The following is a 22,532-nucleotide window of genomic DNA, read 5'->3' as shown; positions in this document are numbered from 1 at the left end:
TTTTTTTTTTTTAATTTTAGATAAATTATTTAATTTTAATAAAAAGAAATACTTTATATTATTTACAGTACTCTTAATTGAAACAATTGAAACTTTAGGCCTTTGAATATAGAAATCTTCTATAAACTTTTGTGTATAGAATCACATCTGTTTACCATTTCATGAAAACACAATCTTCAAGTATATAGAATTATACCTGTTGGGACCACTGTTTTCCATACAGTGTCTGGAGTCAATTCTGTCCTTCTCTTACTATTTTATTTCTAGTGGACCCTTCACTATCAACTCTTCTCAGGTCACTTTTTGTGTCACTTAAACCTTTAACTTCTCAGATTGGTGATTTCTTTTAGTTTGTCCCTTCATTGTTAATATGAATTTTTAAATCTAAAATGTTTGTTTTTATCAAAATAAATACATATTATAGAAAATGTAAAAGAAAAGTTATCCACATTCTATCACATTTTTACAAAATTCATATTGTAATAATACTTTTGGTAATCTTTTTAATGTAATGATATAATGTGTATACATATTTTAGACAATTACTCTTTTTTTATAACTTTATTTTATTTACTTATTTTTTATGTGGTGCTAAGGATCGAACCCAGTTCCTCACACATGCTAGGCAAGTGCTCTATCACTGAGCCACAACCTTGGTCCATAATGTATATTTTATATGCCATTATTTTGTACATTTCTTTGGCATGTTATAATTTATTCATCTTTTGTTGAACATGTTTAGCTTCTAATATAATGCTGTACAAGCCTATTTGCAATTAAATCCTTGATCCTTTTTTTTTTAAAAAAAATTCAGAAATAGAATTGGAGGGCCAAATGGATATTTATTATCAAGTTCTAAAAAAATATTTATTGCCAATTGCTGCTTGTCCAAATTGACCTATTTTTTTCCTATCAGTGTGATATGAAAGTATCTGTTATTAACATCTCATCAGTATCAGATTTTTTATTCCTTAACACCATTTATTATCTCAGTCTTTTGAATTATTAATTTCCTTTTCATCCTTTACTTAGGAAGCATAATAGACTCTTTGAGATGGCATTTGTATTCATTCATTCATTTGTTTGCCAAATTGTACTATAATGGTAAAAAGAATGGAACTGGGTTTCAACTTTTGTGCAAGTTACTAGTCCAAAAAGTTGTAGTTTTATAACAGTGGTGCTGTATTTATGCTGTTGTGTCCTTTTCTGCTTTGCATGATTACAGGGTACTTGGAGCCCATGATAAAGGACAATGAATCTTGATAGCACAGTGATCTTTTTAGCAGTTGGCCATAGATATGTGTCATTGAACTGGAAATCAGCATGATATATGTATATAAAATATCAAGTTATTCCTACAAAGCTATCGGTGAACCTTTAAGATTCCTGTTTTTTCCTGAAGTACTTTTATTGTTATACTCCTCTGCTATATTAAGTATTTTGGTCACTGTTCTTCTCAGGGCAAATTATATTTTAATGATGATTTATATGTAATATTTCAGGCCTTGTATGATTTTTTTCTTCAAAGCATTTATAATTTGCTTAATGATGAACTTATGCTAAGAAAGTTTAATTTTTACAACTTGTCATGCTTTAAGATGGTTCTAATGAGTTTTATGGATTCCAGAAGCATTTCTTGAAACCCTATGTATATGCATGCTTTTCCCATAATGTATACAAATTCTTCCCTGGTTCAATTATACTATTCTAACATAGCCAGTTACATTCTTGCAAGTATTCCCTAATGCTGCACCAGTAATGTTTGTTTCATTCTCTTATGCAGCTTTTGGTTCACACTTTAGTGATTATGAAGAGCTTGCATTGCATGTTATATGGTATTACCTGTGATAAGTATCAGTCAGGATTTAGAGGGCTTTCTAAAATGATGGATGAGTGCTAATGAACAACATTTGTTAGGTTGTTAGTCCATAACTAAGCCTACCTTTCCTTAGTTTAAATGATGGTTAATTTCTCTGTGCAATTTATCCAAATTGGACATTCAGATCTTCACTTAATCTTACCAGTAAAAGCCCAGGTTTCCTGGAAAAACAATGAATCTGTTTTAGGTGTATTTGCAATGGTACCTTCTAATGGCATTGGAATTCCTATTTATATATTTTCCCCAAGAATTCCATAAACTATTGAATGGAAGAGTAAACATAATTTAATTTTGAAGAGTTTATTTGAATTTGGTCTTTTGTTTTGACTCATCAGTTTGTGTCAATTTTTAGTGTTTTGAGGTTTTTGTTGTGATACAGTTCACACACAATAAATTCACCCTTTAAAGTGCAAGATTCAGTATTTTTAAATATATTGACAATACTATTCAGTCATCAAGATTATCTAATCCCAGAACATTTTCATCACCCTAAAAAGAAATTTCTTTAGCCATTTTTGTCACTTCCCTCAGCCCCTCACAACCACTCATCTATTTGAGATTCTAAGGATTTGTCTATTCAGAATATATATTTATGTAATTCAAGTGGGATTCATATAATATGTAGTCTTTTGTGTTGACTTCTTTCTCTTCATGTTTTCATGATTCATTCATGCTGTAGCATGTTTCAGTACTGGTTTGGATTGAATAATGGTTTAGCAATAATGTGCATAATATTATTTATTCATCCAATTGATGAAAATTTGATTATTTATAATTTTTTACTATTATGAAATATTACTATAAACATTTATATGAAAATTTTGTGTATATATGTTTTCATTTCTCTTGGTTGCATTGTTAAGAATGGAATTTCAGAGACTATGGTAATTTCATGTTCGATATTTGAAGAACTGCCAAACTGCTTTTCGTAGTAGTTGCACCATTTTACTTTGTTACCCACAAAGCTAAAGGAGTCCAGTTTCTTCTTGTCAGTACTTTTTATTGTCTTTTTAAAATTATGGCCATCCTAGTATATATGAAGTGTATTTCATTGTGGTTTTGTTTTACATTTTCCCAATGACTAATGATATGAAACATCTTTTCATATGCTTATTGGCTATTTGAACATCTCTGTAGAAATAAAGTCCAATCTTTTTCTTTTGTGTGTGTGTGGCGGGGCGGGGGGGGGCGGTGCCTGGTAGTGCTGGGTATTGATCCCAGAGTCACTTAACCACGAGCCACATCCCCACAACTTTTTAAAAAAAAAATTTTTTTTTTAGTTGTCAGTGGACCTTTATTTATTTATATGTGGTGCTGAGAATTGAACCCAGTGCATCACACATGCTAGGTAAGTAATCTACCTCTGAGCCACAACCCCAGCCCTTTTAAAAACATTTAAGATCTGGGGTTATGGCTCAGTGGTAGAGCACTTGCCTAGCATGGGTGAGGCACTGGGTTCGATCTTCAGCACCATATAAAGATAAATAAATAAATAAAGGTATTATGTCCATCTGTAATTAAAAAAATATTTAGATACAAGGCCTTGCTAAGTTGCTGAGGCTGACTTTGATCTCGAAATCCTCCTGTCTCAGCCTCCCAAGCTGCTGGGATTACAGGTATACTCCACTGTACCTGGCTTTAGTTGTCATATCTGAGAAACCAATGCCCCTTCATAACTCTGCATATATGAGGAAAGTGCTAGTAGCCTAGCAAACCTTGTCACAAACCTTCTAACAAGCCCATAAATGGTTATTTTGTATTTTAATTAACATGAAAGAAAGTTTGAATATTCAAACCATGAAGAAGATTATGTCTGCTTGATTTAGAACTGAAATTCAAGGAAGTTTCAGTTGTTCCCTAATACTTTGCCACAAAGGACACCATAGGAATAAAGTGTGTTCATGTGTTTTTAAGCCCATGATTACACATAAATGGATCTGTCCATGACAGGTTATCTTCTGGACCTTTTATTCTACTCAGTAATTTGATTTCTAATGTGCTTTCAGTGGTTATGTTTGGTTTCCCTAATTAGAGATTTCAACAAAATCAGTTGTTATTCATCTGATCAAGACAGTCTTATATAGCAAATAAAACATATGTTTTTCCCCGTGGAGATCAAGTGAGTAGTGTTGATTAAATCTGTTTTGGAAATAGAATGATAAGGTAGATTAAGTCTATTAATTGAGTGATTTTTTTATACTGCTTACATATGCATTTGGTCATTAGCTTATAGACTATTCTCAACTGGGGGCAGTTCCTACTCCTGTGGGCTGTTTAGAAGTGTGTAGAATATTGTTTTGACACAGTGATTCAGCAGGGGATGGGGTAAATTGTGTGCTACTAACACTTGGTGGCTGGGGGCCAATAATACCAGACTTCTTTTGGGGGGGCGGGGGACTGACATTGTGCAGTGAGAGAAGGGCAGATTCACCCAGTTAAGTCTACCCAGAATTGTAATAACACCACCACTGAGATACGCTGATAACTAAATTTCTTGTGCATTTCAATAATACTTAAAATATTTCATTAACTATATTCTAGAATCTTATAATATTTTCTAGGAAACTATTCATAAACAACTTTCCACATAGATATTGGAGTAAGCTTTTGTGTGTATTTGTGGATATAGAATTCTAACATCACAGATTTCTCAAACTTTTATACCATAGTACACCAAAACACAGAGAAGAGTAGGTTGTCCTTCCAGTTGGTGGATATCTTGAGGAAGGGATGACTTTAAAATCTCAATTTTAAATTTAATTTAAAAATTTAAATGAAATTTGCAGTTGTTTTTTTAGATTGAGATGCAACTTGTATACAATAAAATTTGCTGGTTTTAATCATAACTACTATTCCAAATCAAGATATATTTCTACCCCTATTACTTCATTTTTATGACCCCCAGAAAGTTCCATCATGCCTTTCACCATCCCCAACCATTGGATCATAAGACAGGTGTATGTTTAACTTTACAAAGGACTCTAAATTGTTTTCCAGCTGTTTGTACTATTTCACACTCCTGTTAGCAGTATTTTTGTTTGTTTAGTGTTTTTGGAAGAGCAAAGGTTTTAATTTAGATAATATATAATTTAAATTTTTTATGATTATTGCTTTTTGTGTCCTTAAAAAATAATTTTATATCCCATGTTTTTCCCTAAAGGTTTTATATAGTTTTTTTTTTTCATTTTAGATCCTTGATCTATCATGATATAATTTTTGTGTCTGGTAAGGTGGGGATGACATAGTATTCTTTAAAAAATTATCATTGCCAGTTGTTTGTTGCTAGTATATCAAAGTAGTTGAATTTTGTATAGATCTTGTATCCTCCATTCTGCTAACTTCATTTAACCCATTAAGTCACTAGTTTTTAATTCTGTATTTCAACAAAATGTTACACAGGTGCATTCAAATAGGTTATAAATCATAACCTCGAACTTATATATATATTAATATTATATAATTATATTCTAATTTTCTAATTATATGTCTTTATGTCACATACTATATTTAGTTTTTTATAGATGTTCAACATTTGAGATGATTGAACATAATGGGTTAATTGTTATAGAGGGTTTTTTGTGTAAATTCTTTAGGATTTGTTAAACAATCATGTTATCTACAACTGAGAATAATAGTTCTTCCATCATTCCATTTTTATGTTTTTTATTTCCTTTCTTGCCTAGTAAGAGCAGACATTTTTGCCTTATTCCCAATCTTAGAGGAAAAGCATTCAGCATTTCACTCTTAATATGATATATAATATGCATAGTAGCACATGCCTGTAATCCTGGCTACTTGGGGGGTTGAGGCAGGAGCAATTTACTGAAACCCTGTCTCATAAAACAGAAATACATACTTAAATTTATATTTGTGTATTGTAATATTGATGATAGGTTTTTCATAGAGCAGTTTTCTTCTCTTCCTAGCTGAGAGCTCAATTATGGTGAATGTTAAGTTTTGTCAGGGGTGTGAATTTGGTTATCTTATTTTAGTATATGAGTTCTCTTCTTTATTCTTGATTTGTTGTATTGATTTTAAAATTCAAACCCATCTTTTAATCCTGGGATAAATCTCACTTGGTGATAATATATAATTGGTTTTACATGTTTCTGATTCAGTTATGAATCATTTATTTTGCCAGAACTTTTACATTTATGTTCATGAATGACAGTGGTTTGTAATTTTCTTTTATTCTAATGTCCTTGTTATTTTTGATTGAAGTTTTATAAATGAATTGGAAAATGTTCCTTCTTCCTCTCATTTTGGTTTGAAAGTGTTTGTGTAGGATTGGTCTCATTTCCTACTTGGACAGAAGTTCAGTGAATACATCTGGGCCTAGAGTTTTTTTGTGTGATGAATTCTCAATATTGGATTTTCTCTTTCTTTTTTTATTGGTTTTTGTAAAGCTGTATTCCTCAAAGAATTTTTGGACTCATCTATGTTGGCAAGGTCATTCACAAAATTATTTATCATGCCTCATAAGTCTATTAATCTTTTCTAAAAATTAACTTATGGCTTAAATTTTTAAAATTTTTCATCTGTTTCTTATTGTGTTAATTTCTATTCTATTACTTCCTTTCTTCTACATGTATTGAATAAATATTTTCTTTTCCAACTTCTTCAGTAGGGATTTTGCATAATTGACTTTATACCTTTCTTTTCTAACATAAGCATTAAAAGCTATACATTTCCTTTATCTTTCTGCTTTAGCTCCACCCTCAGATCCTTTGATATGTTGGATATTTGTTTTTATTATTATTTAGTTTGAAAATATCTTCTAATTTTCTTTTGTGTATCTTCTTTGGCATACAGATTATTTAATAGTATGTCATTTTAATTTCCAAATGTTCTTGTTTTTATTGTGGTCAGAGAACAGAGTCAGTAATTTCATTCCTTCTCAACTTGCTATGACTTGGCCTAGTGCATGACTTACCTTGATAAATGTCATTCTGCCCTTTGAGAGGGTGTGTGTTTCTGCAGTGTTGAGTTAATGTCTGCAGGATTTCCTTGTCCTTACTTAGATATTTGGTTGTTTTTCCCATTGGTTCTGAGAGAAGTGTTTACTTTTTTTTTTTTAACTATGATTGTACATTTGTCTATTTATAAGTTTTTGCTTCTCTTTTTTAATGGTTTGTTTTTAGGTGCAAATCTATTATCTTTCCATTTTATCATTGTGAAGTGACCCTCATTTCTAATAATATTCTTTGTCTTGAATTCTGCTTTAGAATGTTCATTCCACTTAACAGTTAATATAATTATCATTATGATTGGATTTAAGTCTACCATCTTACTATTTCTTTATTTATTTTTAATATTTATTTTTTAGTTGTGGTTGTCAATACCTTTATTTTATTTATTTATTTTTATGTGGTGCTAAGGATTGAACCCAGGGACTTGCACTCGCTAGGCAAGCACTCCACTGCTGAGCCATAACCCCAGCCCCAAACAATTTTTTTTTGTTGTTGTTAATGCTTTTTAAAAAGGTAATTTGCCCGTGATTTTAAAATTGGCTGTTAGCATTGTTTTCCCCTAATTTCAAAGAATTTTTTTTGTGGAGGGGGACACTACTAGGGATTCGACTCAGGGATAATTTACTACTGAGCTACATATCCACCCCTTTTTAATTTTAATTTTGAGACCTGGTCCTGCTTCGTTTTGAGCCTGACCTCAAACTTGCCAAAACTAAGCTCGAATTTGCAATCCTTATCCCTTAGCCTCCAAAATGCCTGGGATTACAGGCATGCCAGGTCACCTCACCTGGCCAAAGGATGATCTTTTTTTTTTTTTAACTAATTTTATTTTTTTATATTTTTATTGGTGCATTATAGTTGTATAATGGTGGAATTTGTTGTTACATATTTATATTTTTACACAACATAACAATTTGGCCAGTATCATTCATTCTCCAGTGTTTTTTCCCTTTTCCTCTCTTCCTCCCTCCCCATCCCTTTCCTCTACTTTACCAATCTCCCTGCAATTGTCTTTTTTCCCCTCTCTTTTCACGTGTTTTTTTTTTTTTTTTTTTTTTGTACTATACAGTTCTACATAATGATGCTACATATTCGTACCGGCATACAATATAACAACGTAATTTGGCCTATATCACTCCCTTCACCCCCTGGTCCCTTTCCTCTACTGATTTTACTGATTTTCCTGAGATTGCCCCTTGCACAATTTTCCGTATTTTCCTCTCTAGTTTCTGCATATAAGAGAAAATAAATGACCCTTGACCTGCTGAGTTTGGTTTATTTCACTAAACATATTGATTTCAATTTCTATCCATTTTCCTACAACTGACACAATACCTTTTTTTTCTTTAAAGGCTGACTCTAGTGTGTATATATACCACATTTTCTGTCAATGGACACCTAGCCTGGTTCCATTGTACAGCTATTGTGAATTGTACATGGATATGCCTGTATCACTGTTATATGATGACTGATTCTTTAGAAGTGGTATAGCTGGGTCACACAGTAGTTCCATGCCTACTCTTTTGAGGAACCTTCATGCTGATTTCCATAGTGGCTGTACTAATTTACAATTCCACCAACAGTCTAGAAGTGTTCCTTTTTTTTCACATTCTCTCCAGCATTTATTATTATTTATATTCTTGAAGACTGCCATTCTGGCTGGTGTGAGATGGAAACGCAATGTAGTTTTGATTTGCATTTGCTTAAATGCCAATGATGTTGAACTTTTTTTCATATATTTCTTGGCCATTTGTATTTCTTATTTTGAGAAGTATCTGTTTAATTTATTTTCCCATTTATTAATTGAGTTATGTGGTTTTTTGGTGTGAAATTTTTTGAGTTGTTTATAATATTCTAGAAATAATCCTTTGTAAAAGGAGTAGCTAGCAAAGGATTTCTCTCATTCTGTAGTTCTCTTTTCACAATCCTAGTTGTTTCCTTTGCTATGCAGAAGCTTTTAAATTTGATGCCATCCCATTTATTAACTGTCGGCATTATTTCCTAAGCTTTAGCGGTCGTATCGAGAAAGTCATTGTCCATGTCCATATGCTGGAGTCTTTACCCTATGTTTTCTTCTGGTCTAATTCCAAGGTCTTTGATCCATTTTGAATTGATTTTTATGCAGGGTAAGAGATGAGGTCTATCATGTATGACCAGAGAAATGAAAAGTTGTGCTGCAGTTGTGTACAATGAATCAAAATGTGTTCTACTGTCATATATAACTAATTGGAATACATGAAAAAAGAGAGAGGTAAGATCTAGCTTCATTCTTCTACATTTAGAGATAACCAGTTTTCCTAGCCCATTTGTTTAAAAGGCTGTCCTTTCTCCAATGTGTTTTTGCACCTTTGTTAAGGATCAGATGAGTGTATCTGTGTGGGTTTTTCTATGACTTTCATTCTGTAACATTGGTCTATGTCTTTTTATGCCAGTACCATGCATTTTTTGTTACTCTAGCTCTATAGTATAATATGACGTCAAGTATCATGATACCTCCAGCATTGCTTTTTTTTGGCTTAGGATTACTTTGGGTATTCTGGGACTTCTGTTCCCTCAAATCAATTTTTGGACTGTTTTTTCTAGTTTTGTGAAGAATGTCATTGGTGTTTTGATGGAAATTACATTGATTCTGTGCATTTGATTTCTTTCTTTAGTGTTCTGTAGTTTCATTGTAGAAGCCTTTTATCTCCTTGGTTAGATTTATTTCAAGTTTATTTTGCATTCATTTTTGTTTGAGGCTATTGTGAGTGGAATTGTTTTCCTCATTTCTTTCTCAGCAGGTTCATTGTTGCTTTATAGGAAAGCTGTTGATTTTTGTATGTTGATTTTGTAACTGCAACTTTGCCAAATTTGTTTATTAGCTCTAGCAGTCTTTTGGTGGAGTTTTCTGGATCTTCTAGGTATAGGATCATATCATCTGCAAACAGTGATCATTTGACTTCTTCATTTCCAATTTTTATCTCTTGTATTTCCTTCTCTTGCCTAATTGCTCTGGCTAGAATTTCTAGCGCTGTATTAAACAGGAGTGGTGAGACTGGATCTTCTTGTCTTGCTCTGGACTTTAAAGGAAATACTTTTAGTTTTTCCCCATTTACTGTGAGATTGACTTTGTTTTTTTCATATTATAGCCTTTATAATGTTGAGGTATGTTTCTTCTATCCCTGGTTTCTTCAGTGTTTTTATCATTAATGGATGCTGAATTTTGTTGAAGACCTTCTCTGTATGTATTGAGATGACTAGTAACTTTTTCCCTTAATTCTATTTATGTGATGAATATTGATTTGCATATGTTAAACCATCCTTGCATCTCTAGGATAAAACCAATTTAGTCATGATATGCAATCCTTTAATATGTTGTTGAATAAGATTTGCTAGTATTTTATCAAGAATTTTTGCATGTAAGCTGGGCAGCAGCTCATGCTTGTAATTCCAGTGACTTGGGAGGCCAAGGTAGGAGGATTGAAAATTCAAAGTCAGCCTTAGGAGCTCAGCGAGGCCCTAAGGAACTTAGGCAGACTCTGTCTCAAAATGAAAAATAAAAAAGGCTGGAGATGTGGCTTAGTTGTTAGGTGCCTCTGGGTTCAATGCCTGGTAACAAAACAAAACAAATAAAAGTGTTTTTTTGTATTCATCTGAAAATTTCTATTTATTTCTACTTGTCCCCTCTTACTTTTGCTTCACCTTTTAAGTTAATCAAGTAGTATTTTTTGTATTCCATTCTAGATCCTTTGTTGCCTTTTTACCTATACCTCTTCTTATTTCCTAATGATTGTTGTATCTACTATTTAAAGATTAGATATGCATATGTAACTGACTAGTCAACATTGAATTAATACTGTTTCATATATAATGTAAGAGCCTGTGAACCATATGATTCTGTTACACACACACCTCTATTATTTGTGCTATTATTGCTGTCGCCTATTTTACTTATAATTATTCCAACCTTCACAATAAATTATTATTACTTGGTCATATATCCTTTAAAGAATTTATGAAAAGAAAAACAATGAGTTTAGAAAACTAATATTTTCCATTTCTGTGCCTTCAGTTTTTAAATAAATTTTTATTTCTTTCTAGTAATATTTGCTATCAGCCTGTCTACAACTCACCAATTGTAGAATTACTGGAGTTCTAAACAAAGCTACTGTCAATATATTTAAAGGTATTGATAAATCTAAAGGTATTGATAAATCTGTGAGGCACAGCAACCCTTACCGATATTGTAGCCTTTTTAAAAATTCACAGCTCTTCAAGGATAAAATCAAAGCTAGTTTTTAAAGAAAAATGTTTAACTGGTAGTTCTTTGAAGAAAATTTAACAAAATAGTAGGTTAATCTGATCTCTAGACGTAGTCTAGATGAGTTTTCAATGTGAGTGCTTTAGTAAACATATAGAGAAAACAACCACAGTTATAAATGGGCAAGTCCTAGCTTGACTTTTCATCCTAGCCATAGGAAGCATTCAGATCACATTGCTCTTCATTGTTGACTATTTATTTCACTATTTGCTGTTCATATGTGTTGTACTACTTGGTGGTTTGAATCACTTTCTCACTGTTTAGAGAAAATGTAAAAAACAAAATACCATTTTTAATAACTCATCTAGTGGCAGCTTTGGGGGAGTGAACAGTTGAGAAAGGTTGTCAGAGGGCTGGGTACAAATGGCTTTACCAATGTAAATCCATCCAGATTTATTTGACTTAAAGCCAAAAATGACATCAAGATTTTGATTTATAAGGTCCAGAGCCCATAAAGTGGTTCATTTTCATTGTTCATTTGTGTAAGTGATGATATTGGGTGACACTATTCACATGGTCATTCTACACACATTGCCTGGTTACCACCTAAGAGACAAAAACTATCCAATATTCTCAGGTGCAAAATCTTTCCTCTTTAGTGAGTGGTAAGTTAGAGGCAATTGCATTGCCCTGAAGACATGTAATGTTAGGGAAAAATACAAGATGTCACTGAAATACAAAGGAATTGTGCCTGTCTACATCTGGGGTAAGTTTGTGCTTGTAAGCCTTGGGGAAATGTAATGTCTGAGTTGAATTCTAAAGAGCATAGGTGATGTGACTTGAGGATAGGACAGATGACTTGGAGAAAGGGGTTCTAGGAAGAGAGAATGCAATATACAGTTAGCTGTCTAGATAAAAGAGGCAAAAAGATATTTCTATGATCAGTAGCTTGGGACAGGAAGAAAGGAATGAGAACAGATACTGGGGAGAAGGCTTTAGTGTGCTCATGTTTGACTTGTCTGTCATGTGAGGGTATTTAGACTTGGTTGGTTAGATGATTTTTTTCCAGTGGAACATTTTAAGCAGGAAAAAATATTTTCAGATAATTTTTTATTTTAGTGATATCATTCACATTACAGTGGAAGTAATATTCATACCAAATATACAGGGAGTCTTTTGAAGATTATTGAAGTAATCTAGGCAGGAGATACTAGAAGTGAAAATGTAGGAAAAAGTAGATGTTTCAAAACTGTTAAGGTAGAATTGTTTAGTGTCAGACCATTGAGGAAGAAAGGGTTGAGGATGTCATCCAGTTTTCTAGCTTGAGCATTGAATCTAAGTGGTATTACCATTCCTTGAAATAAAGAGGAGAAAGAGAAGTTTCAAAAAATGTTGAATTTAAAATACCTTAAAGTACTTTAAATTGGAAACTTCATCAGAAAATTGAACAATAGGGTCTGGAATTTAAGAGAGTGTTCTGTTTGATATCAAGATTTGGGGTTTGTCATTAGCATATGGCAACTAGTAATATTATCCATCTTTCTCACAGTTACAGAACTAGAATTAGAACTCAAAGCCCGTGGTTCCATGTTACACGAGTCTTTTTACTTCTGTAAAAGACTCTTTTAAAAAATTTATTTTTGTTTTTTAGTTGTTGACAGACTTTGATTTAATTCATTTATTTATATGTGGTGCTGAGAATTGAACCTAGTGTCTCACATATGCAAGGCAAGTGCTCTACCACTGAGCCACAACCCCAGCCCCCCAAATTCTAGGGCGGAAATTGCCATATAGCATTGTCTGTATTCTGAAATAACTCAGGGAGTAAAATGAAGGTGGATAAAGTGAGATCAAAAGTTGCTTCAAAAGTTCTGCTTGTTGACCAGCAGAGGGCAGTCAATATTGAAGCTCAGTAGTTTCTACTCTGCATTGCCTTTAAGTCTTAGAAAGCTCCGTCTTTGGGATAAGTATTTTCAGTGTTCACATTCCATTGAATCAGGCATCCAGGGCAGTTCTATTTATTGTTGCTTTTGAGTCTTATGTCCAATTTTTATTCTGGTTCCATATCTTTATTTTATTCCCTATTCCCCATACCCAGTTCTTGTCCTCCTTACAGTTTAGGAGCTGTCTGGTGGCAGGGGATTAACTGGATGGAAAGTATGAGAAAGGTAGTGAATTTTTGCCGTTCAACTCCTCTGTTTTAAATGCCCCAGTTTTTGTTCTTGGTTAACTGTTAAAATTTCAGGACACATTTGTTTTCTTAGCCTTACTACTCAGAGAATGGAATGAAATGGATTGACTTTAGCTTCTAGATCCAGTGTTGATAAGGCTCTAGAAACTAAAAGCAGCAAACTCTGCCACTGTTTGCAGGGATGTAAGGAAAACTTTCTGCCCCTGGATATATCCTTCATTCATGTGCCATGTGCCATTGTCTAAAATGCCTCTTTGTCTATTTTTTAGCTTTAGGCACTCAAAGCTCCACTAAAATGCAAAAAGTTCACTGAGGGAAACAAGATAAGTGTGACAGCATGAATTATTTTTCTTACGTTAGCAAGAACTTGAAAGAGAAGGATGTGGGCAGGAAAATCCAACTGGTTTTAACTAGAGGATAGGAGAAAAGGTCTGGAGCTAGAATTATGCTCTTTCCTGTGAATTTCCATGCCTCCCAGCTGACTGATGATGTCATTATGATCGTTAAAGGCCAACATTTCTAGAGAGAATTGTGTGTCAGGCACTGTTCTCATTTAATCTTCAAACTGACCTTGTGAGATTATTGCTGTTTACTGTCCCTAGTTTGCAGATTAAGAAACTGATGCACAGAGAAATTGCTTATCTACAATTGCTTATAGAATTAACAACTAACTGATGTTGACTGCTGTGCTGCCTACTACAGCTCTGTGCCCAGTAACTCAGATAATTTTGCATTGAACAGAGCATGAACTTAGCATGAAGCTAAGTTACCTGGGATGGTGACACTTGGAAACACAGACCCATATGAAGTCAGAGGACCTCAGCACGATTCCTGAGGCCACAGGATTCATAATGCTGTTGTTCCTACTTCTTGGTATAGCAATCACCTAACCTTAAGGAAACGTGGGAAAAGAAATACAAAAGTTTAATTTCACAGCACTTGCTCTATTAAGCTGAGGGGATAAGAATTTGGATGACTGAATATTTTTAACTATTTAATGTCATTTTTACAACAGTGTTATTTCTCTGAAACTGGAACTGACTATATTCATGTTTTTCTTTTAAGAGCAAAACAGTTCTTTAAAAGTTGTTTTATAAAAATAGAAACTTTAGTGATATAATTTAACAAATTAACAAAGGCAAACTCCATCAATCTAGCAGTTTTGGATTATGTTTACATTTGTTTGTTTAGGCTTCCTGGGGTAATTATGTATTAGGTCAGTGAATTGGTTCTTTCTTCTTCCATTTTACCCTCTTTCTATCCAGGTGAAGAATTCGGATTAAGGAACATCCTAACACAGAGAGTTGAGTGGGAGAACCGTTTCTCTGTTTTAGAAATAAGCATTGCATTGTGATAGGAGCCTGTTATTCTTTCTCAAAACTCTGTCCTTAACTATGTTAGTGTTCTTTGTCATTGACAGTGTAGTGTGACCACAGGTCAGACATAGTCAGCTTTGGGGAGGAAGATCAAAATTACTGGCAGAAAGACGGGTTTGGTGTTAGCTCTGAGTTATCAGTGTACACTCCTCCCTTCTCTGGATAACTGAGAGGTAGCTGATTTTTCTGGGCAGATCATTATGAAGCGAACAAATAAGAATTGTATCCTTTCCAGACCATAAGGCAAGGGAATAAAGATGCTAGATGTATATTTTGTATCCAAGATTAACTTTCTAAGTCAGTCACTATTTGGGGGAAGACAATGCTATCACCTTTGTAAAGTTGTAAATTATGAAAGACATTTCTGTGGGTTACTGAATGTCCCTTGGGGTTTGTTTCATTTATAACTTTGCCTCAGGCCTTCTGCTGCATCCTGTTGGAATGACCTCCTTTTCAACCCTTTGTTGGCAGCTGTAATTCGGCTCTTTTGCCTGGATCCTTCAGGCTTGTCACATGACAAACATGAACTGTGACCCCCTTTGTTCCTTACCCCAGATGATTAGGGGTGATTTTTTTTTTAATGCACAACAAGTTTTTTCTTATTTTTATTTCCTTTCCCCGCTTTTCCTCTCCTCTTATTTCCTACCAAAATAAGATTGAAAACAAAAAAAGGTAGCAGTTTAATTTTGTATCCAAATATAACATTGATGCAGACAGTAAACAAATCATAAGCCCACTGAATTTTTACATCTTGAACGTGTCCACATGGACAGTAGTTGGATCAAGAGGGGAAACATCACCAGAACTTGAGAAGACCTCTGTCCCCTCTAGTCACTTCTTAGTTGCCCCGTGGGACTCACTGTTGGGACCTCTATAGCCTTATCTGTTCGGGGACTTTGTAGAAATGGAATCATACAATATATGTGTCTGTGTTCTTTTATTTAACATTTTTGTGATATTCATTCATGTTACCCATTTGTTATTGCTGTATAATATTCCATGGTATGAATGTTTCACAATTTATTCCACTTATATTAAGTATTGGGGGTTGTTTCTAGTTGGACTATTGTGATTGGTATGGCTAATATTCTTGTACATGAGTTTTGATTAAAATATGACACATTCCTGGGTATTTACATAGAAGTGGAATTGCTGAGACATAGTATCCATCTAGCCATTTAATTGAAAAAAAATCATATAAATATAACACTAAACTAATTTTAGACAAACTCTTGGTAGGAAACATTTTTTAAAATGTATAGATTTAGCTTTAGCATAATATGTCTAATTTGTAACTAAAGAGTGTGCCTCTATTTAAATATACTGTAGTTTTAAACAGATAACTCCTATAAACAAGAAAATTGCCCCTCTCTGCCAATGACACATTTTACTAACTTTCTTCCTAAAGTATATTTTTATTCAGTTTTCCAAAACTGAGTTGGGGGGGGCCTATTCTGCAAAGATCTTGGATAGTAATAATTTATAGTAATTAAGGTGACATCCAAGTTGTACCATCCTGAGTAGTGATGCCTACAGAGAATGACTTTACTCACATTTCTTGAAGCAAAGCAATTACATGATAATGACACCCAGAAAAAAAAACAAAAGTTGCTGCCAGAATTAATAGGACCCCGGCTTTGATCTGCTGTTTGGTATGTCTTTGCTCTTTCTCCATATGCTACTTATGACAAGTATCCACCTCTTCTAAAACATGGGCTTTCCAAAATTTGTTCCATGATTTCTTGTGAATGAGTTTAACCTAATGAGTGTAGAAATACAATTGTGACACCCCATCTCTCAAAAACTGGATAGTACCTTTTATGAAAGTGTTACTTGACTATCAGATAAAGTACCTCCCAAGTCATGCTACCAACATGCATGGAATTAAGTTGACTATTTTTCACCCTGGTGATTTGAAGACCCTAAAGAATTTCCCTCCCCTTCATCAAAACAATTCAATCAGAAATGTGAAGGGAATGGTTAATTAAAATTTGATGGTTAGGCCTGGGGATATAGCTCAGTTGGTAGAATGCTTGCCTTGCATGCACAAGGCCATGGGTTCAATCCCCAGCACCACACAAAAAAAATTGATGGTTATAAAAGAATAGTAAGAGAACAAAAAGATTTGCTTCCTATGTTTGTTAAATATCTTGTATAAGTCTTGAGCAGATAAAGGAGAGTTGCCAATTCATTGGACATGTTTTTTGAAACAAGTATGGTAAATGAAAGAATTAAGAGTTTTTACTTTTATAAAATTATCCTTTTGAGAATTATTTTTAATTTCTTTCAATTTTGTCTTAAAATATTAGTATATAGACATTATTATTTAAAAACTGTCTTAATACAGGAGTGTTGAGTTTCACTAATTCTTTTTAATGATGCTCACATTGGTTGTTCTGGGGTTTTGTTTTGGTTTGGTTTAGTTTGGTTCTGATTTGAACCAGCAGATTCAATGCAGAAAATATTATTGAATAATCTGTGTTGTTTTTTGTACTTTTTTCAACCCTAGAAGGAACAAAAATGATAATCTCTGTCCTCAGAAAACTTCTGGTCTTGGGGGCATGTGATGGTGATATACAAATTATTGTCACACAATGTAAAGTAACTGAACATGAGAATTCCGACAGGCGGTGGGGGGAGCAGGGCGACCCATTCAAAGCACAGTCTTATTTTTACTTTTACTATCAACATCCAAAAGACTACACATATTTACAGTGTACAATCTAATAGTTTTTAATGAATTCATACACCTATGAAATCAGCTATTGCCAGGGTCCAGCTGAGAGAATGAGGTCGTGGAAGAGGTGGGGTGGCCTTTTGAGATCGTGTATGCCTGATCTCCAGGACCCAGAGGGTAGTGGGCTAGACTTGACAGACCTTTCCTTTGTGAAAGATCCTTAAGTTAAACTGCTTCTCCTTTTATTTTGTTTAGGGATTAAAAGACAACTTTCTTGCTTCTGGGGCATCAAGCCTGACAGCCACCAAACAGTTGCTTCGTCCAAGAATCACGAGAGTCTGCCTCAGGGACTTGATATTCTGTATGGAACAGGAAAGGGAGATGAAGTATTCTCGAGCTCTCTACCTTGCCCTTCTGAAGTGACCGCTTCCATCCAGATCCTTGCTATTTACTGCCAAAGAAGACAAAAAAAGAGATGCACTGTCCTGAAATCTCTCTTTCTGGAAAATCAGTCACCAGTATGAAAGACCACTGTTTACAGTTAGAAGTTTTTACTAAATCTTACCTGTACAGCTCATGGGGTTCTTATAGCTGAGAATTCAGTTTGATCTTCTGAAAATCAGTTGTGCAGTACCCTTTACAGAGAAGTAGCATCTGCCCACCTGTGAGTTTAATTATAGCAAGTTAAGGCTCTGTTTGTTACTACCTGCTTCATTTGCCAAACTTCATTTGCCATGAGGTGTCTTTCTCTTAGTACCTCCTTCATTGAGATGTGGGAGAAAAGACGAGTTACCACTTACCAAGAAAAGGTATTTTGTCCTACACTGAGCCTATCTCAAAGTGTTGGGCTTTCTAGCTGGAATCAGAAGCTGCTTAGCTAACTATGACAGTGGTCACCTTCTCTAGTTGAAGGTGACAGGCCACAGAGTAAGCCTTTGGTAACTTGGGTTGGCTGAGCCCCATTGTTGTCCAGATAAGACACATGGGGACAGGTTGTGCCTGAGGTTGCTAATTCTCTGGCTAATCTCACTATGTGCTGCTTCTGATACCAAGTTGGGGGACATCCTTGTCAGGAAAACCTTACAGTTGAAGCTGCTGCTTATATACCCTGTTGGAAAATGGGAAAGGTGGGAAGCACTGGAAGGAATAATGAAGGGAAGAAGAAAATGGAATCCTAAGGCAGGAAGTGTGCTGCGTGTGCCCAGGGATGGAGGGGTGGAATCAGAACTCCTAAGAAACTGGTACATGTTCTGTTGATGAGGGGAGAAAAATCACAGTCCAACTAAAAAGGAAAATGGTTATCAGACATTTTCAAAGGGTGTCATTTTTTTTGTATTATTTTAAAACCCAAGAAGATGATTTTTGTAGTTCCTTCTCTTGTAAAATCTTTTAGTTATCCTAAGTTTTAAACATCTTGGTACATTTAGAAAATCCTAATTCATGATGAGAAATTTTAAACAAAAGACTGCCTCTTGGATTCGGTACTTAAAAGGTACTGTCAGCATCTCACTCTTGGGATCCTGGCGGTAAATGTGAGAAACACATTACATGAATCCTTTTGAGGAAAGAGCATATGTGCAAAGAGCAAACACTCTTTTTTTTTTTTTAATCTTTATTTATTTATTTTTAATTCCACCAATGTGTATTGTGGATAGCAAAAAAAAAAAAAAAAATAGTGGTTATTAGAGTCACATACAGAAAGAAAACTTAAATCCTCCAAGAAGATTTTTTTAAAATGGGAAATGCTGGGCTTCTTAGTAAAGGAATGCAGAGAGAAAAACACCTCATATGTTACTCTTCACCCTGTTCTTCCCATTGGGACTGTTACAGCTATCTTCTATACTGTAGTAATATTTAAATTGGTCACATGTTTTTGTTTCAGCAAGTTATTATGTAAAATGCTGTAAATTATGTATGTGTTGAAAGAGTACTTTAAGAAAGAGATCTATACCCAAAGTTGTTTTTGTATATTTAAATGCTTAGCTTTATTTTTTTTTTGTAAAGTGCAGCATACTCCTACATTTGTGTATAATCTTATTGATCAGATGTTTAAAATTATTTCAAATACTTCATTAAAATGATTATTTTATTATAAGAACAACTTTTCTCACTCACTGATTTTGAAAACCAGGTTTTATTAGTAACCAGTCTCTCCAGGGCTCAAATTTGCCAGGCATTGGCTCTTTCTTGGATCTGATTGTTATTTATTTTGGAGTGTTGGCATTCGGGTTCCAGAACCTTGCTTCAGATCCAAGTTGCTATATCACTTTCTTTGAAATAGTTATAAATCTTCATGCTATTTGACTCACAAAGAAAGCTAAGTATATTCATTACCAAGCTTTTCTTGGCTCATCGAGGTTTTCTTCCTAAGAGTCTTTTTCAGGTTGTTTTGTTCTGTCATGTTTTGTTTTTTGGGTACTTAGGATTGAACCCCAGGGAGCTTTACCACTGAGCCACATCCTAGCCCTTTTATATTTTATTTTGAGACAGGGTCTCACTAAGTTGCTGAGGGTCTCCCAAGTTGCTGAGACTGGCCTTGAACTTGGGATCATCCTGCCTCAGCCTCCTGAGCCCCTGGGATTATAGGTCTATGCCATTGCACCAGATTTAAAAATTTTAAGTTAATACATAATTTTATTTTAATATATACTTTTAAAGTTTATGTTTTAAAGTATATCTTACAAAAGAACAAGTGTATCCAAGTTATTTTTCCATTCTGTTCATAAAATGGTGACCTTGGGTTAGATCTGAACTACAGATGCATTTTATTTGATATGCAGTATTGCCAATGTTTTAATTCACAAAAGTCTTTATTTCCATTTCTTTTTAAAAAATCAGAAGATCTGGAATCACTAAATATATACTCTTTTTTTTTTTTTTTTGTATGGCATTAAGCCACTAAAGCTAACCAGGGGCCACCCACTTTACAGATTTTAAAAGCAACTCTAAACCAGGTGTGATGGCTCATGGCTGTCATTTCAATGACTCACGATACTGAGGAGGAGGATCACAAGTTCAAGGCCAACCTTAGCAACTTAGTGAGAGCTGTCTAAAATAAAAAGAACTGGTGAAAAAACTTTGAGGTATATTTTACATAAAAAATTTATCCATTTCATCCATTTACTTTTAATATAAGTTTTGATTTTAATAGTCTCCTAGACACCTTTAAGATTTTTCTTCTTTTAAGAAGTTTGACATTTAAAAAAATATTTTTAAAATATTTTTTTAGTTGTAGATGGACATGATATATTTATTATTTATTTATTTTATGTGGTTCTGAGGATTCATTTTATGTGGTTCAAGTGCCTCACACATGCAAGGCAAGCACTCTACCACTGAGCTACAGCTCTAGCCCCAAAGTCTATATCTCTTATAATCAATGTTTGAGATAAATTGTTAAAATTTTTGACAGTACTTTGTTTAGAATTAAGACCATTTGTATTAGTTGTGTCATGATTGCAGCAGAGAACACAAGCAATATTAGGTGTATTTTTAAGGAAAATAATGGAACCAAGATCTCAGGCCTGTTAGGGTGGACTTCATCTATTTGCCAAGTTGATAGTGAACCAACAGTGTCTTTAAAACTTTGTCTTTAACAATCCTTAGTGATTCTACAGGAGATAAAAACATCTTGTGGTCACATGTTTGTCTATGACCTAGTAGCCAGTTTTTATCATTTCTGCCTTTTCAAATGCATGCATGTACCTGTCTGAACTGACACAACTTTTTTTTTTTTTGTAGGTATTTTATACCAATAGAATCTTTTTCTCTTCCAGTATTTTCATATGCATTTCAGTTTGTATTGCATTAGTGCATTAGCTTTTCCACAAAAGTTCTTTTTACCAGTTGGAATTTGGTTTCCAGTAAAATATCTTTATTTTTGAAAATATTGAGAAACTGTACTATGCAAAAAAAAAAAAAAGAAAAGACAACCCAAAGTTTCACTAATACACACACACACACACACATACACACACACTCCTGAATGATAGCTAGATGAGAGAAACAGTAGTAATAGGTCCAGAGTGATACTTTGCCACATTGAATATTCAGAGAAGGAAAAGTACACTCAAGAAACTAACTTTAAAACTACACTTTGTGGATAAGGCCAATTTTTAAAAAATAATGTTTTTTTAGTTATTTATAGTCTTTATTTATTTATATGCAGTGCTGAGAATCAAACCCAGTGCCTCACACATGCTAGGCAAGTGCTCTACCACTGAGCCACAACCCCAGCCCTTTAAGGCCAATTTTAATGGCAACTCTTCTTGAAAATACTAATACCTGGTTGACATCTTAAGTTCTCTTATCATAGATGGTACTGAGACAGTATTTCCTGTGTTAAGAGCAACCCTGGCTCCCCACTCAATCCTAGCTCTTACCAAGATAAGACCTTGGGCACATTATTTAGCTTCTCTGTGCCTTTATTACCTGATTTGTAAATAATCATACTTGTGAAGTGGCTTTGAGTTTAACTAATGGTCACATGTTACACACACATACCGCATCCAGTAAAGTGTGTACTAGTAATGGTTGTTATTGTTTGATAATTTTGGATTATATAGCTCTTCTTCCTGCCCCACCCCCCATGAGCTTATTATTTTTACGAAAGTCACTGGCTAAATACATAAACCTTAGTGTCTTTTAAAAATGTAATCTAAGATTATACAAATTCTTCGGTATTGCACTGGGTGCTGGGGTGGGAGGCTCTAAGGAGAAAAGTATGATTGATATATAGCAGATATTTGACAGAATAATTCTTTTTTTTTTTTTTTTTGTTACTGGGGATTAAACCCAGGGCCAAGCATGTACTCTACCTTCAAGCTACAGCCTCCCAATCCCCAAAACAATTTAGTCCATGATTTTGCCTAATAAGTTTCCTGTGAGTTGGAAGCAGTACTTTCCATTACTTCCAAATGTTTAATTTAAAACATTATAGATACATGTGGTGAACATTCAGAGCCCCCCTCAGTTCCCCTCTGTTCCCTGATTCACCCACCTGCTGTGTCCCCTTTCATAATTGATTATCCCCCCCTTATTGGCATTTGATGGCATATGGATCTATCTTTTGCCATTTTCACAAATCCATTTTTCTTAATTTGCCTTAAACTATTTTCCAGGCCAGGAGTGCTGTAGCATCTTACTGTAATCTTTGAGAAAACAACATTTTTTTCCTTGAGGGATTTAGTCATAGATTTT

The 22,532-nt window shown here is 34.1% G+C and overlaps 1 protein-coding gene across 3 annotated transcripts in view; it reads left to right on the top strand.

The window, feature by feature from the left end:
- Taf4b (TATA-box binding protein associated factor 4b) overlaps positions 1–19,278 on the top strand; it is a 129,063-nt gene extending 109,785 nt beyond the window's left edge. For all 3 annotated transcript variants that reach the window (XM_076836938.2, XM_076836936.2, XM_076836937.2), the window contains one exon: positions 17,589–19,278. In XM_076836938.2, coding sequence (XP_076693053.2) covers positions 17,589–17,756 — 168 coding nt within the window. In that variant the 3' untranslated portion in view covers positions 17,757–19,278. The remainder of the gene's footprint in view (positions 1–17,588) is intronic.
- The last annotated feature ends 3,254 nt before the right edge of the window (positions 19,279–22,532 follow it).

The sequence above is a fragment of the Callospermophilus lateralis genome, chromosome 17, assembly GCF_048772815.1.
Source record: "Callospermophilus lateralis isolate mCalLat2 chromosome 17, mCalLat2.hap1, whole genome shotgun sequence".
NCBI lineage: Eukaryota > Metazoa > Chordata > Mammalia > Rodentia > Sciuridae > Callospermophilus > Callospermophilus lateralis.
This window is presented reverse-complemented; position numbering and strand designations above follow the sequence as displayed.